Source organism: Perca flavescens, chromosome 15 (assembly GCF_004354835.1).
Source record: "Perca flavescens isolate YP-PL-M2 chromosome 15, PFLA_1.0, whole genome shotgun sequence".
Classification (NCBI taxonomy): Eukaryota; Metazoa; Chordata; class Actinopteri; order Perciformes; family Percidae; genus Perca; species Perca flavescens.
Genome location: NC_041345.1, coordinates 2373902 through 2400836, shown reverse-complemented (window position 1 = coordinate 2400836; position 26935 = coordinate 2373902). Strand labels below are relative to the sequence as shown.

The window sequence follows — 26935 nt, the reverse complement described above, 5'->3', positions numbered from 1 at the left end:
AAATGTGAATATGTTCTAGTATATTCTCTCCTCTGTGACAGTAAACTGAATATCTTTGAGTTGGGGACAAAACGAGACATTTGAGGACGTCCTCTTGGACTTTTTGGGATACACTGATCCACATTTTTCACCATTTTCTGACATTTTAGAGACCAAACAACTGATTGATTAATTGAGAAACAGATTAATCGACTATGAAAAGAATCGTTGCAGCCCTGGAATTAAATAAATACACAATCAAAGTTGAACTATTTAATCAACCGAGAGATAACAAGAGTTAGTGGGCTTGAGGTATGAGATATAATAAACATGTGCATTCCTCTGGCCAGAAAACCATCCTGACAAACAGGAAGTCTGGCCTCACAAACCAGATGTAAGGCGGTGCTGTGACTAGACTGCTTTTGGTTGGAAAGAACTGGAAATGTGGCAGATATTTCATCTCGAGCAGGTGTTCAACAAGCACGGCGGACTTGGCACACTGGTTTGAGGTTTGCCAGAGTAAACAGGAAGCATGTGGGCTGTGTTTCGCTGCGATTGGTCACTGTAGTTTGAATTGTGACAGCGACAAAGAAAGCAGGAAGGGAGACGTGTAGACAGGGAGCAGCGCAGATTACTGAGGGAAAGGCAGTACGTGTGTGACATCATGTTGATAATATGAGAGCGAGGATTTTGACAGAAACCTGCTAAAGTTTTTTTTTTTTCTAAGCTGTACGGTAACAAACCAGTGTGAACTGGTCAGTACATTCCCACTCTCTGGATACACACTGAAGCCCACACAGCCAGCCTGTAGTCCAGGAAAAAAGATTATTTTGCATAATCAATGTTAAAGTTACTAGTAGAACTAAAGGATTGCTTTATATTATCCCTTTTGTTTAAGACTTTGGCTACTTGGAGACATAGAAAACTGGCCAGTGCGTAAACTGATGCAGAAGATTTCACCAGAATGCAGAAAATGAAGTGTTTAACGCTCAAAATTTCAATTTTGCTCAAAAGTGGAGATCTTAACCCCTCCCCAATGTTGAACCCTAAGTTACACCCTTACTTGGAGAACATGTCTTATCAGACAGATGTCACCAAACACCTGTCATGTGCACTGTAAGCTATTGGGGTAGCCAGTTGTGCGTCAGGCTGTTTAGCTTTAGGTATTTGTCAAATAGAGCCATCCAGTGGTGCTCTAAGGAACTTTAAATATAGCAAAAACAATACAGTGGGGCCTCCACCGGAATAGCAGCCTACTGTTCTTTCTTTCTACTAAAGTGAAAAGGTGGAAGATTTTTGGAGGCAAAAAACACATTTCTCCTGTGATATGTTTTCACCTATTGTCTAAATTAGAAACTGGTGTGCGCTCTCTCTGATGGCTGCTGATGTTTAAGGGGCATTTTTGATGTTTTAGTATTCCTAACAAAATATATTTTTGGATTGGTGTTCTTTTTTATGGTTTTTGATGGCTCTGGGGTGCTTCTACACACCTTTTAGGTGGATGTGAGGGTGAAATATTATACATTTTTGGATTAGAAATGTTATTCCTGATTTTATAGCATCTGTAATGCTGATTTTCTTTAAATACATTGTGATTTATTTGTGTAATCTGTTTTATGTTTGTCTGTATAACTCATTGGTATCACTGCCTATCTTCGCCAGAACACTCACTCAAAAACATGTTTTCATGTAGGCTACAGGTTTTCCTGGTTACATAACGAGTAAATAAATTAAATAAAATTCATGAAATTCTTTTTTAGGTCACCAGCACTTTTGTTAATGTGATTATGAGAGCTTAAAAAGACATGTGTATATGAGAGAGTGTATCTCTGGTAAATACATGTTTAAAGTGGTGCTTTTGCATGATTTTTTTTGTGGAGAAACTCAACCATTAAATCGACTAATCGATTAGTGTAGTCATAAAATAGTAGGCCTACGAGTGTTATACGGCCCTAAAAATCAGTTCCTACCATTTTTTATATAGGGTACATAGATAGATTCAGGGCTTGGATAGCTTCCTTGTTTTGTTATCATCATTATTATCCTTCACCATGACTAGACAAGCTGACCCATATCATAATCCGTTTCCATGAGAACGCTCTTAATACGGAAGCTCGCTTGGAAAACAGGAGGTGAAGAAACGCGAAGGGGGGTAGACGCAGCAGGAGGCCGTGGCTGGACAATGACTGACGTGGAAAGTGGAAAGGAGTGAGTAACAAACTTCGGGGGAGAAAATAGTCTTAAGAGCCAAATCCATCGCCTCTCTGTGAGCTGCTGTGGGTTCAACCGGGCACGGCACAATGAGTCTGGATAAAGCAGAGCTGTGTGATTCACTGTTAACCTGGGTAAGTTTGATATTAGCTAAGTTTCCTAGCGAGGCTAACCGCTTGCTAACAGGTGACAGCAGGTGTCGGCAATGTAAGAGCACATATATATCTTTGATTTCGTAAGCGAGGGCTTGGTTAATCCATAAATAGCTGCTTTCTCACTATCTAGGTAACATATAAACAGTTGGCAACTACAAAAGTTGTGTGTTTGGAAGCTAACCATCGCTAGCTAGCCAAGCTAACTAGCTAACGTTAGGTAAACACATTGGAAGTTTGGTCTCGGTGGTGTGTTTTAGCTTGTTATCTGCACCACCAAAGTGAGTGCGGTGTCAGCAAAGTGGACTAACCCAGACAGCTTAGTGTAAGCTCAGAGACTTTGCAGTAATGTTAGGTTATCCAACGTAGTAACTTCTCCTCAACACCAAGGAAAATCCACTTGTTTGGCAGTTTTTCCCACACAGAGGCAAGTGTAGGACTAAACTTAGACTCCAGCTAATATTAATAGCTTTCTAAGTAGGACTGTAATCCCCTAAACTGCTTAGTATCTGTCATTAAAGTATTGTTAAGAAAGACTGAATGGGTTTAGACTAAAGTCCTGATATATATTTAGGTTCAGTTTTGCAGCAAGAATATAATCTCCATTATGACACACTACATACTAAAAACTGATACAAGTACTTTCAAATCTGATGCTAATACTCAAGGTTCCACCAATCAGGACATAGAGCGAGAGATCAACATACATAGGTGGAATAAAATGATTCAAATAAATGCTCAAGATAAAAGCAGGTTTAAAACCGAACTAAATAATGCTCCTGTCATATTTGAGAAAATATTGCTATAGCTAGTAGCTGGAGAGATGCCAGTTCACCTCCTGTGCCAAGGTGCTCTGGAGCAAGGCATTTAGCTAAGTATAAAGCTATTTTAGTACCACATTGGGACTAAAAAAACTGTCTCTATTTACCTGCAATTTTTGACAGTGGGATAATAGTGTTTTTGTTTTTTTTCCTTTTTTTACTGCAGGTACAAAGTCATCTTTCTTGAATTATTTAAGTTATCTTTTTTTGTCCAAAAAAAACCAACCCTATTATTATTTGCAACAATGGCCCACAGGAGTTTATACTTTATACGTGGAGTTTTTTTTTTTCTCCACACAAACAGATTTAACTCAATTCATGCATTCATATGAAAATGTACAGTATTTGTCTCCCTGGTTTAGTTTTGGATACAAGTTTAATAAAATACAGGTGTGAATCAAATGTATAAGCTTTATTAAAGGTTACTCCAATAATTCTTAATGTCTTCGTTCTCAGTTGCAGACATTTCAGGTGCCATCATGCAACAGCAAGCACGACCTAACAAGTGGAGTGGCCATCGCACACGTGCTTCACAGAATGTAAGGGCTCACATATTTTTCCTTGTTTTATTAATTCTCTAAGTGCACGGCATGAACTCAGGGGAAATGGCTGGTAGAAATTCATTCAGAGCCTTCTCACTGAGATTTGCTTATCTGTGTGACACGAAATTGCCCTTTGAATTGCACAAGGCTATTATCTATGCAAAGTGTAAACCATTAAAAGAAAACGGACTGGATTTGTGTGGTCAGTTTGTTTTTCCTTCTTTAAACATACAGTCATGCTCATAAGTTTATGAAGCCACGCTAAAGTTGACTAAAAAGAGGAATAAAAAAAAAAAAAAATCATCTTTTGGAAATTGATCTTAATGCCTTTATTAAAAAAATGAGGAAAAATCGAACTTTAAGGACACCAATTTTCTTTGTGAATGAATAATGTATCGTAAATAAATAAATGTTCTTCCTTAAAATACAGGGGGCATAAGTCAGTTCCCCCCCTATGTTGGTTTTATTTCAGTTAGCCTAATAGCTGGTTTAATTTCATGAGAGATGATTTTATGGAAAGTACCCCATGCCAATCTCTGTATGGTGAAGGGTATGTGATGATGTGGGGGTATGGTGAAGGGTATGTGATGATGGGGTGGGTATGGTGAAGGCAATGTGATGATGGGGGGGGTATGGTAAAGGGTATGTGATGATGGGGTGGGTATGGTGAAGGCAATGTGATGATGGGGGGGGGGGGTATGGTGAAGGGTATGTGATGATGGGGTGGGTATGGTGAAGGCAATGTGATGATGGGGGGGGGGGGGGGTATGGTAAAGGGTATGTGATGATGTGGGGGTATAGTGAAGGGTATGTGATGATGTGGGGGTATAGTGAAGGGTATGTGATGATGTGGGGGGGTATGGTGAAGGGTATGTGATGATGTGGGGGTATGGTGAAGGGTATGTGATGATGTGGGTGGTATGGTGAAGGGTATGTGATAATGTGGGGGCGGGGCTGTTTTAATTCCAAAAGGCCAAGGGAACTTTATCAGGATGCATAGTATCCTGGATCCATTAAATAACTGGCCTTTAACAATACAAATCTGTCTGGCTCTATGGGAATTTAACATAGGGTTGAACTGACTTATGCCCCCTGCATTTTAAAAAGAACATTTATTTATTTACCATACATTATTCATTCAAAAAGAAAATTGGTGTCCTTAAAGGTTGGAATTTTCCAAATTCTTTTAATTAAGGCATTAAGATCATTATTTTTTTTTTTATTATTATTTTTTTTTTAAATAATTCCTCTTTTTAGTCAACTTTAGCATGGGTTCATAAATTTATGAGCACTGACTGTAGGTGTTATTTTGTCTGTCCAGGCCTGCTGACATTTTGTAGCTTCTGGTGTGACATTTGTACCCACATAGATAAGTAGACAGTGTAACTATCACTGAATCAAACTAATAAACTTTTTATTTTACTCCCACTTTATAGGGATAGTTCAGATTTCACAGCGGTGAGGTTGTATGACTTACATTTCTATAGTGTCGGTCGGCACGCCGTATCGACACAGAAGCTAAGCAGTGTCCTGTACTGCTGTGGGCTGGGGCAGCAGCTAGACACAATTTTAGACACCTAAAAAATCAGTTTAAGTGTACGCTATATGTAGATTATTTTCACAGACAGCCCTTTACGTCGGGGAACTGGAGCACTTATCTCGGCTCTCTTCAAAGCCACCAGGCGCAGAACACGAGAGTTGCTGCCTCCGTCGGTTAGTGTTTTTAGTGTTATTGTGTCTTAGGTGAATCTGAACTAACCCTATAAAACACCAAAGTCGCACAATAATGCAAACTAACTTACCCAGCGAGGCAGTGGTAGACCGGCAGCTTCTGCCACGTAATAAAGCCCTAAAGAAAATCTACGTTAAAGTACATTATTTATGTTCTTTTTCCGTTATAACTGACGGTCAAACTGGAGAATAAAAGCGAGTTCTGGGGCATTCATTGTTTGTGTTTGTTCATGTTTCACAAAGAGTTTAACCTGAATCAGACAGACAACAGAGATAGAAATCATATCACATCCATTCAGAGATATTAGTATACAACTGTTATACATCATATCACATCCATACAGGGATAGTAGTATACAGCTGTTATACATCATATCACATCCATACAGAGATAGTAGTATACAGCTGTTATACATCATATCACATCCATACAGGGATAATAGTATACAGCTGTTATACATCATATCACATCTATACAGAGATATTAGTATACAGCTGTTATACATCATATCACATCCATACAGAGATAGTAGTATACAGCTGTTATACATCATATCACATCCATACAGAGATAGTAGTATACAGCTGTTATACATCATATCACATCCATACAGGGATAGTAGTATACAGCTGTTATACATCATATCACATCTATACAGGGATAGTAGTATACAGCTGTTATACATCATATCACATCCATACAGGGATAGTAGTACACATTTGTTAAAACATAATAAAATATGACACACTGGTATTGGATCAGTACTCGGTATCGGCCGATGTGCAAGTTCAGGTATCGGAATCTGTATCGGGAAGCAAAAAATGGTATCGGGCCATCTCTACTTAGAACCCAATGCTCCACTGCTTCTTGAGTTATTTCATAACGAGCATTATTCCCACGTGTGACATGTGACTGTACTTCTTAAATGTCACCGTACTTAAAGCAGAACAGAAGCGCGGGGGCCTCGTCGCCCCGTGGCCTTCTGTGAGTCTTGATGTCCAGAGATGTGTCGTCCTTGTCGTCACTCGAGTTGTCTTGTGCTCTCATTAACAGAGACCCCTCTTGGTTTAATGAGACGTGGCTGGGCAGGATCAAGGAGGAGAGCGGGGCCAACTGGCGCCTCAAGGTAACTTGTGAAACAGTAGGAAATGACAGAAGCCCCTATGGCAACCTACGATGACCAGGATGTCATAGGCTGTTTGTTCTTTCACTTCTTTTTCCCCGATTTTAAAATGAGGATCAAGATTGTAACTCTTAATTTGTTTTGTTCTTTCAGGTCAGCAACTTGAAAAAGATTCTTAAGAGCATGATGGAATATTATCACGACGTAAGAAGATTTAATTTATTTTTTTCACTAGAGCTGCACGATATGAGGAAAATATGCGATATCGAGATAACTATATTTATTTCTGATAAAGTACTCTGTGCTGCCTTTCTGCTGTTTTCAGTGTTCTGCTAAAATACAGCAAATTGCTATTTGAATTTAAAAATCGTTTCCAACATACAGTTATTGAACAAATTGAACATTGAATTGAACATTTAAAGGAATTATTCCCTGTATCCCCCAGAGTTGGATAAGTCCATACATACCCTCCTCATCTCCGTGCATGTTGTAACTCTGTCTGAGGCACCCACCGCTAGCCTAGCTTAGCACAGATCCTGGAGGTAACCGGCTTCATCTAGCCTAGCTTAGCACAGATCCTCGAGGTAACCGGCTCTATCTAGCCTAGCTTAGCACAGATCCTGGAGGTAACCGGCTCCATCTAGCCTAGCTTAGCACAGATCCTGGAGGTAACCGGCTCCATCTAGCCTAGCTTAGCACAGATCCTGGAGGTAACCGGTTCCATCTAGCCTAGCTTAGCACAGATCCTGGAGGTAACCGGTTCCAACTACCCTACTGCTCCGAATAAGTGACAAAATAACGCCAACATCTTCCTGTTTACATGTTGTGATTTGTATAGTCACAGGGTGTGTATGGACTTATCTAACTCTGGGGGATACGGTGAATAAGCTAAAGTCCCAATATGTCGGCGTGTTCCTTTTTTAATGCACCACTAAAAAAGACTTAGTTGCCTTTTAAAGAGCAGTTTTCTACTGATACTCTCTTTCAACTGACTCAAAAAATCTTGAGTGCGTTTATTGCGGCAATTGACATTGTGATAATGCAAAAAAAAAAAAAAACTATATATATTGTGCAGCCCTATTTTGTTACTACTTTTGGCACTTGTAATACACTTCATAATTTACTCAAGGCTCAGTCCTAACGTCTCGCATTACTCTCCACGAACAGGTGCTCGGTCATCAGGTATCAGATGAGCACTTGCCAGACGTGAACCTTATAGGAGAGATGGGAGATGTCACTGAACTGGGCAAGCTGGTCCAACTCGTACTGGCCTGTGCTGTCAGTTGTGAGAAGAAACAAGGTAAAGTGTGTCAGAATCAGAAAAGGTTTTATTGCCACAATAAGTTACACTTATGTGGAATTTGCCTTGGTGAAAGGTGCATACATACATAAACAAACACATATTATTAAACATGATTAAGAAATACACAATAAATACACAAAAACATATATCTACATAGAAAATAACTGTTGCATAAGAAAAAAGGGGCTTAATTGAGGGGTTGAGTTCAGAATTTGCAAAGAATATATAGTCTGTGCAGATGTAAAGTCCAGGATGAAGGTTGTGCTGTAAAAAGAACAAAAACCAAATAGATTCAGCCTTCTGTGAAAATAACACACAGGATTAACTCAAAGTCAAATCACATGGTTCTTGCTCTATATCAGTCACGGTCGGTTCATCACAAGTGGTTAGGGTGGGCTTTTTCCAACGAAAAACCATGCTCCTCTTAAATGATGGCTAGCACAGAGAGACAGGCTTCAGCATTTCCCACAGATCAGAAAGCAATTTGTGGTGGTGGGGGGGTTAAAAATAATTCCTTCGTTAAATAATTCGTTACACAGAACTTTATTATATATATGTGGCCCACCGCCACATATTAGTCTGTGTGGGGAAACACTGGACTTGTTGTCATTTATATTGATCATTTATTGCCTGTATTTATTGTCTGAACTAAAAACTGATAATTTGTTATTTAAACCCCAGCTTGATGGTGCTTGAAATACTGATAGATGCAGTGAGAGAGAGAGTGTATTTGTGTTAATCTGCATTTTGGCTGCACTTTTACGGCTCTCTGTTGTCTTCTCCTAAACACAGAGCAAATCCAGCAGATAATGACACTTGAGGAATCGGTCCAGCATGTTGTGATGACAGCCATTCAGGAGGTGAGTGAGCCTCTCGCTTATCCTCCTGGTTCTCTCTACTTCTGCATTAATCCCAGCTCTTAGTCACGGTTAATTCACCATCAAAAGGAATCCGGATAAGCACCAAGACTGAACCGAGTCCCAGAAACCCTACTCTGAGATATTTCAAGAATATGTTCAGTGCTTTGTTGGCACCCATAGGGGAACATGGGGGGGGGGGGGGTGGGGGGACAAAACCATTCCAGGTTGGCTTTAGAAACCTCCTGAAACTTACTTTTGGGAACAGTTATTTTTCCCGTAATTTGAGCTTTTCATTGACTTTGTTATGACCGCTTTGTTTTAGCTCTTATCAAAGGATCCTTCATCAGACCCAGGAAGCCCAGAAACCTACGGGGACTTTGACTACCAGGTGAAACCCACAACACTTTCACCCTCCCCCCTTTTATTTTTTCTTCCACTCAGCAGATCTGTTACATCCTTCTTTTGTGTTTTGCCTCAGCCTTTATTTCATTAATGTTTACCCCCTCCTAATGTGACTAGTGTGACATCTCCTCCGTCTCCATGTTCTGTTGCTTCTGTGTTTGCAGTCCAGAAAGTATTATTTTCTAAGTGAAGAGGCAGACGAGAAGGGGGACCTGAGCCAGCGCTGTCGAGACCTGCAACATCAGGTTGGTACACCCAAAAGGGGTCTACGTATTACTTGGCAAACATTTTCTGAGATGGGTGCTGGTAGAGCGCGCGCCCATGTGTTGTGGTTTATCCTCGACGCAGAGGCCCAGGGAGCTCGAGTCCGACCTGCGGCAATTTCCTGCATGTCTTCCCCCTCTCTCTCCACTTTCATATCTAAGCTTTCCTAATGATTAAAGGTTGAAATGCTCAAAAATAATCCCTTAAGAAAAAGATCCTCTCCACTAGAGCTGTAATCGGGGCTTAAAAGTGTAAAATTATAGAAATTAAGACCTTAATTTAAGATCTTCAGCTCTATTCTCCACTCCCCTCCACTTTGTGTATGCAAAAAGGGCAGAAAAGGCAATTTTTCACACTTGGACATGGAGATTTCCTGCTTTTACTCAGTTTCACATCATATTAACTGAATAATTGAATATCTTCTAGGTTTTAGGCTGACAAAGCAAGACATTTAAAGATATCACCTTGGACTTTGAGAAACTGGGATGGACAGTTACAACTGATCTATCAGCAGATTCATTGTTTACTCCCCTAGTGTTAGAGTGAACAGTAAACAAAGGCTTATATCAGTGAGATACAAACCGTAGCGCTGGATTACATGCCACATCACACTTCCTGTGAGTGTAGGTTGGCAATTTCAATCCAGCGCGGGAATGGCGGACTCAGTCATTCACAATTAAAACTACTATATTTACTGAAAATGAATACATTTAAATGGCTGTTGCCGAAAAACTGCTGATTATAAACCGTATCAAAAACTGTTTGTTTCCATGACAATCTAAAGGATTCTAACTTAAAGATGGCATACTGTTCATTTTATCTCCCATTTGTCTAACAGAGCTGTTTCCATTAACTCAAAAAGCAAACTACTTTGTGGATTCTGGAAAAATATAAAGCCATTTGATGTACCTGACTTGTGTGTGTGTGTGTGTGGTTGTGTATAATTGTGTGTGTGGTTGTCTTTCTTCCATCTTTTGTGCTCTGGCCCTTTTTATTGATTAGCCTGCCTGAGAGTTTTTGTGTTCCCTTGACTTGTTTTTGTACCACTGACAGAGAGAGGGCACTCATTTTGTGTATTTTAAAGATACATTTTAGTCAATAGTTGCATAACATCAAGATAAAACTGACACATTGCCTTGGGATGGAGCAGTAGCCAACAATGATTTGTACTGCTCTCAGCCCACGCATTAGGGATTAGTCATTTGTGTTGTTTTGAAAGCTATTTACTGTTACCGGTCCTGTGCTAAAGCATGCAATCTGTCCTTAAAGTTCAGTGTAGGGACTTGCTGTGTTCACACTGGAAAGATGTCCAGCAGGTAAGTATACACTACCCCTTTTTATTTTATTTTTTTTATATCTGAATGCCAGCTTGTCTAACAGGAACTTCAGTTCAGTCCCACTCAAACTCAAATACTTTTTAACTTCTTGAAAATCTGAACATTTCTCCCCGAAACTATAACCCATGTCAATAACGGTCCTCAGCGATCTGTGCATATTCATCTATTTATCATGAGTCTGGTTTTGACCCCGAGGGTAATGCGAACAATTTCCCTATTGAGAAAGTTCCATCTGCCCGAGACCTTTGCAAACCAGCTGACTAACTAGCTTTTGACAACTGAGCATGTGAAATGAGAACAAAGCATGTGTTCGAGGTCTTATTTTAGCATGAAAAGTGCTGTTGGTCACTGCATATCTGTGTTTTTCTTCTGCTAATCTGTCGTGTGCCAGTGCTCTGGCTTTCTCAGTGTTTATTTTCAGAAAGAGGTTAGCGTTTTTGATACACTTCCCTTGTCACTTTGTGCATATTAATCACTTCTCTCTCCCCCGTTTTTATTTCTCCAAGTCTTCACACCTGTTTTTAACAATGTATTTTCTCCGTGTCTCTCTCTTCCTGCCACAGCTGTCGGTGGCTCTGGAGGAGAAGTCGTGCCTACAGGCGGAGACGCGCTCCCTGAAGGAGAAGCTGAGCAACTGCGACTCTCTGGACGCCTCCACCACCGCCATCACTGGCAAGAAGCTGCTGCTGCTGCAGAGTCAGATGGAGCAGCTTCAGGAGGAGAACTACAGGTACACACACACACACACACACACACACACACACACACACACACACACACACACACACACACACACACAGAGTTAGACAGTCCAGGGTTAGTTAACATCATGGAAACACGCAAATCAAATGCACATTTCTCCGTTTAGTATCTCACAATGAGTCCATTCAGTTTCCTCAGCCACACAAACCACTGCTCTGCTATCATATCTATGTCAGACTGGAGAACAGCAGAGATGACGTGCGCGTGCGGGCAGAGATTCTGGAGCGTGAGGTGACCGACCTGCAGCTACGTAACGAAGAGCTGACCAGCCTGGCGCACGAGGCCCAGTCCCTCAAAGACGAGATGGACATTCTCAGGTGAGACCAGAATAGCATTCCTACAAAATCACGCCCACTCAAGTTGAAATCATTGTGGAAAACTGTGCGGGACTTCTCACAGGCTAACCTAAGTTTGTAGACAGCCAAACTGCAGAACATCACGCTTGGTAGTACAACCGATCATGTTGAAGTGCCCATATTATGCTCATTTTAGGTTCATAATTGTATTTAGAGGTTATATACATGTTATACAGGTTATATACATAGGTTTACATGGTTTCATTTTCAAAAAACACCATGATTTTTGTTGTACTGCACATTGCTGCAGCTCCTCTTTTCACCCTGTGTGTTGAGCTCTCTGTTTTAGCTACAGAGTGAGACCTCTCACTTCTGTAACCTCTTTGTTGGTAGTTGCACATGCTCAGTAGCTAGGTAAGGATTACATTAGCTAGCTAGCTGTTTCTCTAACTTCGGCCTGTACAAGGCAGGATTAGCCGGGAGACTTCTTCTAAACGAGGACGCACTTCCAATTTAGCGTGGAATACGTGCAGAACAGGGACATGGAAGTAGTTCTTTTGGAGATTATGGTGAACTAGTGTGTGTTGTAGCAGTGTTTTGCCATTGAGAACGAGCTACGATTAGCCACATTGTCTCTGCTATTGACGTAGAAAGCCCTGCCGATTGTGAATAGCCCCCCCAGGACACATTCAGAAACCGTATCTCACTGAAAACAGCATGGATGTTTTTTTTTCCCAAGTTTGTATGCATGTGGAAGCACCAGAGACACAAAATAACACCCCAAATCCCAGAAAAAGTGTTTTTTTTTTTTTTTTTTCTTTTTCTTCATAATATGTGCACTTTAAGATTGTGTAATGTCAAACTAGGGAAGACTCAATATTTTATGCAATTAATTCAAAAATAACCGTGCATTCTTGTGAAATGTATTGTAAATGTTGGCTGATAATTATTGAGACAATAGTTGGTCAACTTCTGGAATTGTTGTTTGTGAGGTTTTTACTGGATGAGATGTACTTTATGTTGTTGTCAGTTAATCACACATACATTGAAACACACAAAGAAAAAAGTAGAAAAAGTATTAAAAAAGACAAACTACCGCATTGTTGGTTTGGATCTTTTTCAAGGGATTTCAGTAACATCTCCAGCCTTTTCTTTTTAAGCAGTAGTTCATCTATTATCAATTTACACTCACAGAAACAACTCCCACGCTGCCCACACACAGACGTCCATTCAGCTCCTCTCTGACATCTGTGTTGATAATATGAATTTCATGCACTGACACTGGCTTGCGTCAGAGATTTTTTTTTATTCTTTTTTTCTTCAGTAGTGAAGTACATAGCCACACACGGATGTATTCTGTTTAACTAAAAGTCATATCTCACAGCTGGTACTCGACGCCTCCCACACTGTCCTCTCCTCTCCTCCCCCTCAGGCACTCGTCTGACCGGGTGAACCAGCTGGAAGCGCTGGTGGAGACGTACAAGAGGAAGCTGGAGGATCTGGGAGACCTGCGCAGGCAGGTGCGCCTCCTGGAGGAGCGCAACACCGTGTACATGCAGCGCACCTGCGAGCTGGAGGAGGAGCTCCGCAGGGCCAACGCTGTCCGCAGTCAACTGGACACCTACAAGAGACAGGCAAGCTGCGGATTTGACAAGTAGCAGGGCGAGAGATGCTTGTTCCTGTGTTGACGTCCAAGTAGGGCTGGGTACCGAATTCAATACTTTTTAGGCACCGACCGAATTGCCTCTAAAGTATCATGTATCGAAAAATGCCTCGTCATCTATCTATTAATGGGGATATCTCTGTGCGTGTGTCCCCACACATGCGCAGTAAAGCCACGGGGGCAAGGAATTGCTGCATCCCTAGAATTCTTGGTTGGGGATTTCGATTCATATCCTAAAATTAGAAATATCCCTAATACCTACTTAATGCCTAAGGAGCAAATCTCATCAGCTTCTGTGAGCCAATAAGCACGCAGTATGCTTCTACCAAGATCTAATCATGTTTGTGATTGGCTGTCTTAGGTTACATCTCGTAGAGACACGCAGTAAGAACTCTGCGTTACACAGAGACAGGGCTCACGTAGAAGGAGCTCAAAAATAAATAAAAGATCTGTGCCGTAATGTAATTTATTTTTGTTTTAAAAAAATTGGTATCGAAAAAGGTATTGTTTAGGAACCAGTATTGAAGTCACAGTATTGGTATTGAGTGTCTTTGAACGATACCCAGCCCTATGTCCAAGTGATATTAAAGGCACACTATGCAAGATGTGTACCTTTTTTTTAATATAAAAGCTTCGAGGTCATTTCGATGGTAAACAAACTCGTAGTAGGGCAAATCATCCTCATAGCAAAGCGGGGCGGCAATGCAGGTTTGGGAGGTGGCGCCCCACCACATGTCGCAAGAATCACGACTTGCCTTACGGCACGACGTCACATACAGCAACAGCCTCTATGGGAGACACTTGGCACTCATTTCAGACGTGAATCATGTTTCAAGGAAAAGAAAACGAGAAACTGAGGAACCGGCCAAGAGTCCCGCTCGCTCAGGCTTTCACTCGTTGGCGAGAGCGAAAAAGCAGCAACGGTAACGTTAAATACATGTACTCCACAGCAACTCTAGGGGACAGAAATGGAAACTGCATAGTATGCCTTTAAACACAGTATGGTGTGTGCACGTTTGGGAAAATGTTGCCGTTTTCAGTGGTGGAATGTAACGAAGTACATTTACTAAAGTACTGTACATACACATTTGATGTACTTTACTTGAGTCTTTTCTTTTCATGCCACTTTCTACTTCTACTCCGCTACATTTCAGAGAGAAATATTTTACTTTACTTACTCCACTACATTCATCTGTTACAGCATTAGTTACTGGTTACTTTAGTTACTCCACTACATTCATCTGTTACAGCTTTAGTTACTAGTTACTTTAGTTACTCCACTACATTCATCTGTTACAGCTTTAGTTACTAGTTACTTTAGTTACTCCACTACATTCATCTGTTACAGCTTTAGTTACTAGTTACTTTAGTTACTCCACTACATTCATCTGTTACAGCTTTAGTTACTTGTTACTTTACACATTAAGATTTCTGCACACGTAGTTTATAAACTGATGTTTTATTAAACAATAAACTACCCCACAATATATAGCTCTACAAGTCCAGCCGAAATGATTAGCAGATTAAACACTTAAGTTGATTGAAATGTGAGGATTTGTCTGCATTGAGTACTTTTACTTTTAATACTTAAAGTACATTTTCCTGACGATCCTTACAAACTTTAACTTGGGTAACATTTCCACTTTTACTTGTAACAGTATTTTTTACAGTGTGGTATTAGTACTTTTACTAAAGGAAAGGATCTGACTGCTTCTTCCACCACTGGTGGTTTTTACAGAGGTCCTGCCATCGCAGACTGTTGCTATGCTCTCTTCTGACTTGCAGGCTCATGAGCTCCACACCAAGCACTTGGCAGAGGCGATGAAAGCTGAGAAATGGCAGTTTGAGTACAAGAACCTTAACGACAAGTATGACGCACTGCTGAAGGAGAAAGAAGTGAGTCGGTCCACACGCTCGGGGAAATAATAGTTCCCTTGTTGTGGGGAAAGAATGAGAACATTTTACTGTGCTGTTTCATCAGCGCGGAGCATCTTGTCTGATATATTATGTCATATTACTACATTACAACTTGCGGTAGTATAGGATTGATTTCAGTAGAGCTGCAACTAACGATTATTTTAATAAAAGAAATGATCCAACTGATTAATAGATTATCCAAATAGTTGCTGATTAATTTAATTAAGTTAACAACTAGTCACTTCATCTTTGCTGCTCTAGATTTCGGTGATGGGAGTCCTATGTGGATGGACATTTGTTGTGACTTTTACAGTACACACGTCCCTGCAGGAGGAATTGTTGCCTGGCAAATATCGTACTATCCTTCCGTGGACTCTCACGTCCGGTGTTAATCCTAGCACCTTCTGCAATCTGACAGGAGTGATTAATGTCCTCAGTTTCTTGTGGGGGTAACTAAGCGCTACATACTGTACTGACATGAAGTGTACATTTACTTCTTTGTACTACTTCTAGGTAGTGTGTGAGTCTAGATCAGGGGTCTCCAGCCTTCCTTCATCGAAGGGCTACTTTAAAAAAACAAAAGTGGCCAAGAGCTACTTGCATGACATTGCTTACATTTATTACACAACACACAAAAGCTGAATGAAGTTACTGTTTGTACACGTATGAAATTGCAATACCCAAAGTTTATGAAAAATCTTCACTTCACGTAAAAGTTCATGTCTGTTTTACACTTCTTTCAGCCCACATAGTTAGAAACATCACTGAAAGTATTCCCATCACGCTCCAAGAAAGAATTACCACTTACCACACTTCAATGGCCCACAAAGTTAGCTACCTCACTTTTAATATTGTGGTAAGTTTGTCTCTGTTTGTCAACCTATTGGCGAGCTACTGGACACCTGCTCGCCAGCTGCTCGTTGGAGACCCCTGGTCTAGATCAAATTAAATCGTCGCTACGTAGAGCTTGAGGGTCATTCAGCAATGTTGATTTGATTTCCCCCAATTACTGCCCAAAGTCTAAATGTAAAATGACAGTCATTTTAATGTGCATATCACACTGGTTGAACAAAACCTAATGGAGCGTTTTTTTTTTTTTTTTTTTTTTTAAATATCAGATTTGCATTTTAGCATTTATTTTGACAGCCTGTGAAGCTAAAGACAGGAAATGCAGGAAGAGAGAGGGGTATGACCTACAACACAGACCCCGCAACCAGGACTCAAACCATAGACGACGTGGTTATGTGGTACACACCTTAACCATTGAACTACCTATGCGCCGAGCTTGCTTTGATTTTACTTTTTCTTTCCACGCATGGCAGGTTCACACTGGATTATATTTAAAGATTTTATTGGCCTAATAATTCTTCTAACATACGGACTAAAGCAGTCTGAAATCTGTGTTAACTTGTGTTTTGTTCTTCAGCGTCTGATCTCGGAAAGGGACACACTTCGGGAGACCAACGATGAACTCCGGTGTGCACAAGTCCAACAGCGGTGTCTCAGCGGTTCTGGTGAGTTGTGATTGCACTCAGATTAGAACCAAAATAACTGGGCTGCAAGATGGTAAAATAATCAAAAGCAAAGTTACACTTGTGGTAGAATACTGTGTGTGTGTGTGCGCGTGTGTGTGTGCGTGTGTGCGTGCGTGTGTCTTAAACACAGCCGGTGCTTACCGGCTGGTACCATGCAGCTTAAGACACAGGGTAACGTTAGCTTAGCGGTATCCTGCAGCTGCAGTTTTCCAGACTCCATGGCCACTTCCAAGTTTGGCGATAAGGGAGAAACAACAGAACTGGAAAATCCTCCTGTTTCCCTGAAGTCTTGAGAGAGGAAGACATGCAGGAAATCGTCACGGGTCGGATTTTAAACCTGGACCTCTGCATCAAGGCATAAACCTCTCGGTATATGTGCGCCTGCTCTACCCACTGAGCCAACCCGGCCACGTTTAGCAACATTTTGCCTTCCTCGAGAGTCGGTTATGGAAACCAACAAACAAAAGTAAAGCGTGTGGGCTCCAACGGGACTCCATGGTACATTCAATTGTGCCACAAAAACAAAACCTCAACTGCAAAGTTGCAAAGCACCTTTCTGCTATTTAGTGGCTATTTTTGTGGCATAGCTGTCTCTGTTGGAATAAAAAGTTGAATGTGAAGACTAAAAATATGTTAAAAAGACGTATGCCAAATCTGGCTGTTTAATGAAATAAAGTTTCCCGCTGACACTTCTCTCTCTTCTCTCTGCAGGAGTCTTGTGTGACGATGATGTCACAGTAGGAAACCTGGCTGCAGAGATCATGCCGACTGAGTTCAAGTACGTCTGTCTCGCTGTATCTGTGTGTGTGTATAAGCCGTGCCTGGTGTGGGCGTTCATATGTACATAGCAATCAAAAGTAAGCGCAACAGAGGATATTTGCCTTCTAAACCCATAACAGATATGCATTGGTGTCACTTTCAGTAGCCCACTCGTGCCCTATGTTCATCCTCTGTAGTCTGAGGCAACAGTTGGTCACAGAAATAGCGACACGTGTCAGTGCTGCACTTCTGGCCGGGGCGTTGTCGGATAAAGGCGCGGCCCACTGGGCATACATTACAGTCGCTCTCTGACCCATTGCATCTGTCCTCGACTTTTCTTTTCCCCGCTTTCCTTCACCTCGTATTCCCCCTTATTTCTCATTGTTCTTTTTTCTTGGACAGAGAGACGGTGGTGCGTCTGCAGAGTGAAAACAAGATGTTGTGCGTCCAGGAGGAGACCTACAGGCAGAAAGTAGTGGAGGTGCAGGCCGAGCTGGAGGAGGCCCAGCGCAGCAAGAACACCCTGGAAACTCAGAACAGGTAGAGAGGGTGTGTGGATTGTGGTGTTTTCCGATAACCAGTGTGTTTTAAAAAATACGTACATTGTTTTATGTTTTGAGGGTCCCATGACATGGTGCTCTTTGGATGCTTTTATATAGACCTTAGTGGTCCCCTAATACTGTATCTGAAGTCTCTTTTATATAGACCTTAGTGGTCCCCTAATACTGTATCTGAAGTCTCTTTTATATAGACCTTAGTGGTCCCCTAATACTGTATCTGAAGTCTCTTTCCCGAAATTCAGTGTGTGTGTGTTTTATGGCTGACTAGCTGTCAGTCCTGATTGTAACGGACAGGATTTATAGTCATGGGGGAGGGACATAAAAACTTGATAAAACTTTTTCATTGGACATAAAATAAGTAAATGTCCCCGAGTGCGGGAGGAGTCTAGGCATGGGCCGGTTACCAGTTTCAAGGTATACCACGGTTTGAAAAAGTCTACTGTTTCAATACCATTAACATTTTTCCGTCATACCATCTCTCCGGTACAAGCTGCTTTTTAGGCCTATGTTTCTCCAACGACAGAAAGGGGAGTTTAGAAATCCCTCTCCCTGCCAGCGTGCAGTGTTTAAAAATAAAATACATTATGTTATATGGAAAAAAGTATTTTTTATTTTTTACCCAGACATTTCAAAATAAGACATGTTAAAGCTCTAATTGCAATACTTCAATTCTTTGAAATTTATGCTGAAAGTTGTCATACCGTCAGCATCGCATACCGGCCCATGCCTAAATGAGTCATCAAACCTTTGAAATGTTTTAACAGTAAGGGAACAGACCATGATTATGATGTAAAGATACTCAAAATTATATAATTATTTATTTATTTTACATGTTTTTGGCATAGAACAAGAGATAAATGAACAGTTAACATAAGGACACACGATTAACACTGGGGAAAATGCATTTTCACTTCATGAGGCCTTAAGTAATCCGTCCCGTTGTAGGCCACCATACTGTGTGTTCCTGGACATTATGCTGGTTGTTTGGCTGATGGTAGGAGTGATATCTGCCTAAATGTCAACTCACCCTCTGGACTGTGTGCTCAGCTGAGCTGTGTGGGAGGGGCTGGAGGACCGACAGCAGAAAGCCAGATTGTGTGTGTGTGTGTGCATGTGGACATGTGGACATGTGGACATGTGGGTGGACTGCGTTTGTGTGTGTGTCCATGCAACACCAGGCCCAGGGTGTGGGAAGCCTCCTCAGCAACAGGAGGGGAGGAGTGGAGCGAGCATGCTCAGAAGAGCAAAGAAAGCTGTGAATGTCCAGGCAGCATACTTGAGGGGGGGGGGGTGTATAAACACTGCCTGCAGCAAATTTCACAGAGATCCACTTGATACTTATAAATATATACTTGTATATCTTCCACCCACAGTATGGACTAGGGCTGCAACTAACGATTATTTTCAACGTCTATTAATCTGTAGATTATGTTCTCTATTCATCTATTAGTTGTTAGGTCTATAAAATTTCAGAAAATGGTAAAATGTAGATGAATGTTTCCCAAAAAGCCCAAGATGATGTCCTCAATTATCTTGTTTTGTCCACAACTCAAAGATATTCAGTTTCCCGTCACAGAGGAGAGAAGAAACTAGAACAATATTCACATTTAACAAGCTGGAATCGGAGAATTTAGACTCAAACTGATTACTTGGTTATCAAAATATGTAGTTGGTGATTAATTCATTATTTGACAGCTAATCGAGTCATCTTTCTAGATCTAGTATGGACTTAAAAACGTGTTTAATCTTTACCATCAACCTCCCATTTGTTTTACTCTCTCCACAATGTTGCCTCGACTTCATTTTCTCAGTTTCTTGTATCTTCCCCCCCCTGCTCTTTATGTTCCTAACCTTTTCTTCTTTCCTTGTTTGTTTCCCAGATTAAACCAGCAGCAGATCTCAGAGCTGCGTTCTCAGATCGAGGAGCTCCAGAAAGCGCTCCACGAGCAGGACAGCAAGACCGAGGACGTGAGTTGAGACACCTTCTTCCTTCTTCACACTTTTGTTATAACTCCCCGTCATCAGAAACCACAGTTTTCCACCATCGTGTGTGTGTGTGTGTGTGTGTGTGTGTGTGTGTGTGTGTGTGTGTGTGTGTGTGTGTGTGTGTGTGTGTGTGTGTGTGTGTGTGTGTGTGTGTGTGTGTGTGTGTGTGTGTGTGTGTGTGTGTGTTTTTCCTTTATTAAAACTGATCAACTAGATCAGGGGTCAGCAACCTTTTACTAAGAGCCATTTTGGCTAAAAAGAACCCAAACAAATATGTCTGTAGCTGCATAACTCATTTAAGCCTGCCTCACTCACTCACTCACTCACTACCGGTTAAAAGTTTGGGGTCACTTAGAAATTTCCATTACAGCCAGAATAGCAGCTGAGATCAGTTGCATTGATTTTTTTTTTTTTTAATCAGGGCAGCAGTTTTCAGATTACATTATGTGCTTACATAATCGCAAAAGGGTTCTCGACTGTTGTAGAAAGATGTGGCTGATCTTTAATGCAATATTTACTGTACATTGTCCATCATCAGCAGCCATTCATCCAATGATCAAAAGGCACATTCTGTTTACTAATCTGATATCATTTAAAAAGGCTAATTGAGAAAACCCTTTTGCAATTATGTCGGCACATAATGTAATCTGAGAACTTTCTAAGTGACCCCAAACTTTTGTGTGTGTGCGTTTGCTAATTTTACATCCCGGTAGGCCAGCAGGGTTGGCATTGAAAGAAAACAAATCCGTCCATTCACGATTAAATTCCCTGTTTTTCTCTGACATTTTTATTATTTTTATTTTATTTTTTTAATGTGGAATCTGCCGTTTGTGGTGTGTCGCAATGACTGTTGACCTTTTAAAACATTATTTTCTTTTAATTCGGTTTATATTTTCACAACAAGAGAATGTAAGAAAACACACAATAAATAGCCGTGAAAGCCGGGGAGCCACTGGAGAGGGGCTATGGTTGCCTACCCCTGAACCAGATGCATGGTGTGTTTACTATACTGAGAAGATTACTGTTAGACTCTTGGCTGTTGAGGACTGCAGTGCTTGTTCTACTTTGATACATGTTGTGTGGAATTTAACCCTCTTGTTTGCTGTGGTGACTCACTGTTAACGCCTGCCCCTCTCTGTCTGTCTCTCTGCGCCTGCCCCCATCAATCAACTCTGCCAAAATCAGGCTATCGTAAGTACGGCCCACCCTCTCTCCAACTGGCCCATGATTTACCTCTTTGCCAGCTTATACTGTGTGTTTGTGTGTTATTCAGAATAGGGCTGCAGGATATGAGGAAAATATGCGATAATGTATAACAAATTACAATATTACTTGTGATAAAATAAACGCATATTTAAGTGTACTCAGTTTCTGCTGCTTTCAGTATTCTGCTAAAATACAACAAACTGCTTGTTGAATTTAAAACTAATGAAAGGAAATAATTTCCAAAATTATTTTATTGAACAAATTGAACATTGGATTGAACATAAAAGGCAGCACTGAAAAAAGAATGACCGCTACATTTTAAAGTGCAGTTTTCTACTGATATTTTCCATAAATTAACACTAAAAATCGGAGTCTTTTGAGATATGCCGCAGCCTTTTCCCGATGATTATTGCGCCAGTTGATATTGCGATGACTATTTAAAAAAAAAAAAAAAAGCAATCTATTGTGCAGCCCTTATTCAGAAAGCTGTGTTTAGTTAGTTTTGTGTTCTGATATGTGTTTCTCTTCTTTACAGTCTTCCTTACTGAAGAAAAAGCTTGAGGAGCATCTGTAAGTACTCCACTGCTTCTTGCAGATTATTGATCCATGTGTGTCCCAAACTAAAGTGACCTCTCGCACTCCTGACATGTGATTGTTTTAGGGAGAAGCTCCATGAAGCTCACTCAGATCTCCAAAAGAAACGAGAGGTCATTGATGACCTGGAGCCCAAAGTGGACGGCAACAGTAAGTCATTTCAGGCTCTCGAATTCCTTCGGTCGCGTCTGCCTAAGTATCCATTTGGTCTCTTCTGAACGCAGTCTTTCTTTTTCTCCCTCTCAGTGGCAAAGAAGATCGATGAACTCCAGGAGAGCCTGCGGAAGAAGGATGAGGACATGAAGCAGATGGAGGAGCGATACAAGCGCTATGTGGAAAAGGCGAGAACGGTCAGTCCCCCTAAAACAGAACTTGTTGTCCTCAGCAATAGGGCTTTAAAACAATAAGGGTTATTCTTTTCACTGGTTAAAGAGAGACTCATCAAAGTCTGTTTACAGGTGTTGGGGAGGGCTACTGCATATGTGGGGAAAAAAGTTGTATGAAGCCTGTTGTGGCTCCAGGGGAAGTTTGAAATCTGTTGGGTCTAAAGATGACACATTTTAAAAATGAAAAACAATCTGGAGGGTGTGGAGTTAGGAAGAAGTGAGCGTACCAGACCTCTCTGCCCGACACTACATCAGCCGCTGCCAGCGTAACACAACAGTCAAGTTCTCGTTGTGGCAGAGCATGTGTGCAGAGTGAAGAGGTGAGAATTTTTCGCTCCAGGCCACTCCGCTCGATATTCATCCGCGCTTGACTCAGATATCACCCCGCTGAACTCCAAATGCTCATCTCTCGTTCCAAAAAAAAAAGCTGTTTTAGAGTTTTTATCAGATGAATAGCGACCACCCTCCCTCATACCTGGAGCTCCGCCAGCCAAATGTCTGCCAGATGACGGTCCCCGACATGAAGAGGGAGGCTGGCCGCCGTTTATTTGCACGTCCGGTGCTGCAGGAACACCGAGACGGTTCGGGCACGCTTCAAACTCAGAGTGTGAGCTAGTCTGGCTATCAGCAGACCGAGCTCAATCTTTTAAGATTGAACATTAGTCTGGGTAGGGCTGGGCGATATGGACCAAAAGTCATATCCCGATATATTTGGCTGAATATCGATATACAATATATATCCCGATATTTTTTCGCAAAGTGAGAGCAAATGCTCAGTCAAAGTCAAAGCCAAATATGACATGTCACAAGTAGTTTCATAGAAACCGGCTATTTCAGTGAACAGTTGCAAAAATCAAATTAATAAACAGGTTTCTTCACCTGGTTCATGATTAAATGCTCAGCTGTTCAAATAACAATATAATGTAAACATAAATACTGTATAACAACAGGAGTACCTTTTTTGAAATCAAAGCTCCATAAGGTGCACATTTAAATAAAATAATATCTTAAATAAAAAGCCTATAAAATAAAAGAGGCCAATCCAAAAGGAGTCTGCAGCTTGCTTGGAGCAAGGATCAAATTTGAACTATATTGATATATGCGATATGGTCTAATTCCATATCTCATTTAAAAATATATCAATACATCTATCTATAATATATATATATAGCACATCTCTGGTAAACGCAAGAATTAAAGTGGTGCTTTTAGCATGACTCTTTGCGGAGAAACTCAGATTTACAGATCTGTCGATTAAATCAACTAATCGATTAGTCGGTACGATTGAATGAGTGTTAGTCCACTAAGAATTTCTTCAATCGAGCACAGCCCTAGCTGACGAAGCCTTTTTTTTAACAGTTTATCATGAATCTGACTTTGTTTCGAGGAGTGCAAAGCATAATTAGTGGAGTAGTCTTTTAAAAAATGAAATGTCTTTTGCAGGTGATCAAAACCCTGGATCCTAAGCAGCAGCCGGTGCCTGCGACTCCTGACATTCAGGCGCTGAAGAACCAGCTCACAGAGAAGGAGAGAAAAATCCAGCACCTGGAGGTATGAGCCTTTTTTCTTTTTTTTTCTTTTTTTTACATAAAAGAGACCAAGTAGGCCAATCCAGGTCTTAAAATCCAACTAATGCATGATGATCTGTTGCTTTGCGCAGCATGACTACGAGAAGAGCAGAGCCCGACATGACCAGGAGGAGAAACTCATCATTACTGCATGGTACAACATGGTGAGTGTACCGAATCCATTAAAACATGAAAAAGGTCTGAAGGCTTTTTATGGGATTTTTTTTTTTTTTCTTGTGTGGTTTCTCTTTGTAGTGGAAAACAATTCTACAAGCTGTTGGTTGAATGACGCTCGAAAAATAGAGTTTTGAGGCCAAACGAGGATTTTTAGTGACTAGAGATGATTTGCACGAGTCCTTACTCAACACCTGGGTCAGCAACTTTAGGTTTTTTTGGAAATTTTGAAGTGATCTCTCATCCCCCATTCCACATGACCTTTTTTGCAGCCATTGGCCCTCATTTATGAAACGTGCGTACGACCTAAAACAGGCGTACGACGGGCGAAGGAGAAGTCATCAGTTGATCAGTTATCAGCAATGGCAGATCTGGCTCTTTTAGAAGACCTCTATGAGCCGGTACAATAGTGCACACGTGCCACGGTGGAGCCTCCATCAGATTGTTTAAGGGCAGATGGCTCGCATCAGTGGGGGGGACCCTATCCTGTGGGGTTCTGCACAACATCTTGCAGGAAAACTGGGTGCTATAAATGTAGCGATGGGGGGCGGAGGACACGCGCTCTCCCTCAGCTGTTGCCTCGTTCTGACTTATGAAAAAAAAAGGCTTAATGCTGATGTAGCACACTGATGAACAGGGCCACATGGAATCTGTGGACACAGATTTAAAATACATTAAAAAAGTAAAGTCTTTACAAGAGGGGAATGGAAAAAGTGGATTGAAGTGGAAAATGTACTCATTTCGAGTCTACTGAGTTTTGTGTTTAATTATGAATTTTTGTCTATTTATGCGTTTGATACCTGTTGTGAAATATTTGTATGCTCTGTATACGTGGAAAACATATCTGTCAGATGTTAAATGCTAATGTGATAATGCTGAAATGGAATCAATAAGAAGTTAATTTGAAAAAAAAATAATAATAAATAAATAAATTCCAAAATAATGTGACTATATCTCCACCCTGGCGGGGAACGGCTCGGGATCCCCCAGTCAGAGCTGGTTAATGTGGCTCGGGTCCCCCGCTGACCCCGTGACCCGACCCTGGATAAGCTCTACCACTCTCCACCACGAGCAAAAAAAATCCTTCTGCTAAATACCGCAGATTTTCATTCTCGCTCACCACTGAAAACTGTAAAGAAAAATGATTAAAGTGAACATTTTAAAATGCCACTTCATATCAGAACGTTTGCTGTCCCCTGCTCTACACACCGTTTTTCCTCTCTCACACACACCTGATTTCTTCCCTCTGCCTTTTGTCGGTCTCTTTCAGGGGATGGCGTTGCATCAGAAAGTGTCTGGCGAGCGGCTGGGTCCCTCGAACCAGGCCATGTCCTTCCTGGCCCAGCAGCGGCAGTCCACCAACGCCAAGAGAGGCCTGACGCGGCACCATCCGAGATGAGACGTCCCGGCACCGGCCAGGAGAACGCACCAACGCTGAACGGACGCATTAGAGAGAAGACGAAGCGATCTGCAGTGGACTTCACATGAACTCCCTGTGTCTTTGCCTTAAAGCCTTTCCCTGGATCCCTGCACCTCCAGAGAGACATTTGTCATGCTGCTGCCGCCCCCTGCTGGCTCTAAATGGTACGAGAATGTTTTCTTTTCTCCGTGGAGCCCCGGAGCGGAGAGATGTACTACTGTTTAACTCCGCTGTAGATATTAGATCCAGAGGGAACTCCCAGAAACAGAAATGAACGGAGCAGATGGAGTAGTCTCACCTTTTAAGGTGACTTTTTCACCTCCTTTAGCCGATTGTTTCTTTTTAAGGTCTGTTTTTAATCTTTTTTTGTTTTTGTTTTTATGTTCTACAATAGAATGTGAACTAGTTGTGTTAAGGTTACAGTTTAAATGTGGTAGACGAGAGAGAAGTTATTAAGGGGTTTTACAATTACTAGTGGAAGTGCTAGAGAAGACTTAAAGCCACAAAGGCTGTAGACTGAAAACATTTCATATCCAGCCGTTAGTACATCTCTTTGGTCTTGTTCATTTGTTTTGGATTTTCTCATTGTGTTTTTTTTTTTTTTTTTTTTTTTTTTTTTTTGTCGTCTTGACCATATGTTTTGAGGTGACTTTTTTCGTTTTAATTTGAAGGCCCTCGAAAAGATGTCCAGAACATGATGGTGCATTTATAGTTTGTTTTTTTTTCTCTTTTTTTGTATTCACTTGAATCATTTTCTCTAAACGTAATATTCATAATAAGTTCAAATGTTAACAATATACACCACAGCACTTTGTTTTCTAGAAGGGTGGGCTTCTTTAGTGCCTCTCAGAAGACTAAAACTAACTCCCTCGATGGATGAGAATGAAGATTCTCTCCCCTAAAGAATACGTCACACTGTGGGCTCATTTTCATATGGCTGCTGATAATGTGACTACTACATATTTTTCGTAATCAGTCCCTCCAGAAAAACGCGATTATGCGATCGCATAATTCAACGCATAATCAGCCAAAGTCCGCAAATTGACGGTTTCCGCTCAAAATATGCTCGCATGATTTCATAATCTCCGCATTTTCGTAGCAAAAAAGAAATCACTGTTTTTTTTTCTCTTTTTCAGCAAACCGCAGTTTTTACAAGTTCCCGCATATTCCATCGCATTTTTTAAGAAAACATGCCGCATAATCAAGGATTTTTACCCGCAACAATCACAAAAAAACTTTTCTGGAAGGACTGCGCAATGATCTCTAAATATGAAATATATTATTACTCAAGTTTTCTTTTTCTTCTTCTCCTCTTTCCCAAAGATTGAAACAGGGTAGTAGTGGGTAGGACCTAATTGCACTCACCACTTTAGACTGTAAACT

General features: G+C 41.1%; 1 protein-coding gene across 2 annotated transcripts; it reads left to right on the top strand.

Moving 5' to 3' along the window:
- Positions 1-1959: 1959 nt before the first annotated feature.
- On the top strand, positions 1960-26692 carry hook2 (hook microtubule-tethering protein 2). Of its 2 annotated transcripts, XM_028600210.1 has the most exons (23): positions 1960-2324; positions 3620-3702; positions 6491-6563; positions 6714-6764; positions 7728-7860; positions 8656-8723; positions 9046-9111; positions 9290-9370; positions 11290-11456; positions 11665-11805; positions 13217-13418; positions 15233-15343; positions 16791-16878; positions 17611-17677; positions 18061-18198; positions 20099-20186; positions 21390-21395; positions 21946-21980; positions 22072-22154; positions 22251-22354; positions 23834-23941; positions 24051-24122; positions 25403-26692. In XM_028600210.1, exons 1-23 carry the CDS (start codon positions 2280-2282, stop codon positions 25529-25531), a joined length of 2139 nt encoding a protein of 712 aa, XP_028456011.1. In that variant the 5' UTR covers positions 1960-2279; the 3' UTR covers positions 25532-26692. The 2 variants fall into 2 exon arrangements, with proteins under 2 accessions (XP_028456011.1, XP_028456012.1); XM_028600211.1 differs by lacking the exon at positions 21390-21395.
- The last annotated feature ends 243 nt before the right edge of the window (positions 26693-26935 follow it).

What these genes read in the sequence shown, in the direction of transcription:
- hook2 (XM_028600210.1), top strand. Translation starts at nt 2,280, where the DNA reads ATGAGTCTGGATAAAGCAGAGCTGTGTGATTCACTGTTAACCTGG. An exon ending in GACGAGATGGACATTCTCAG is followed by an intron (nt 11,806 to 13,216) that starts GTGAGACCAGAA and finishes CCTCCCCCTCAG; the next exon opens with GCACTCGTCTGACCGGGTGA. An exon ending in ATGTGGAAAAGGCGAGAACG is followed by an intron (nt 22,355 to 23,833) that starts GTCAGTCCCCCT and finishes TGTCTTTTGCAG; the next exon opens with GTGATCAAAACCCTGGATCC.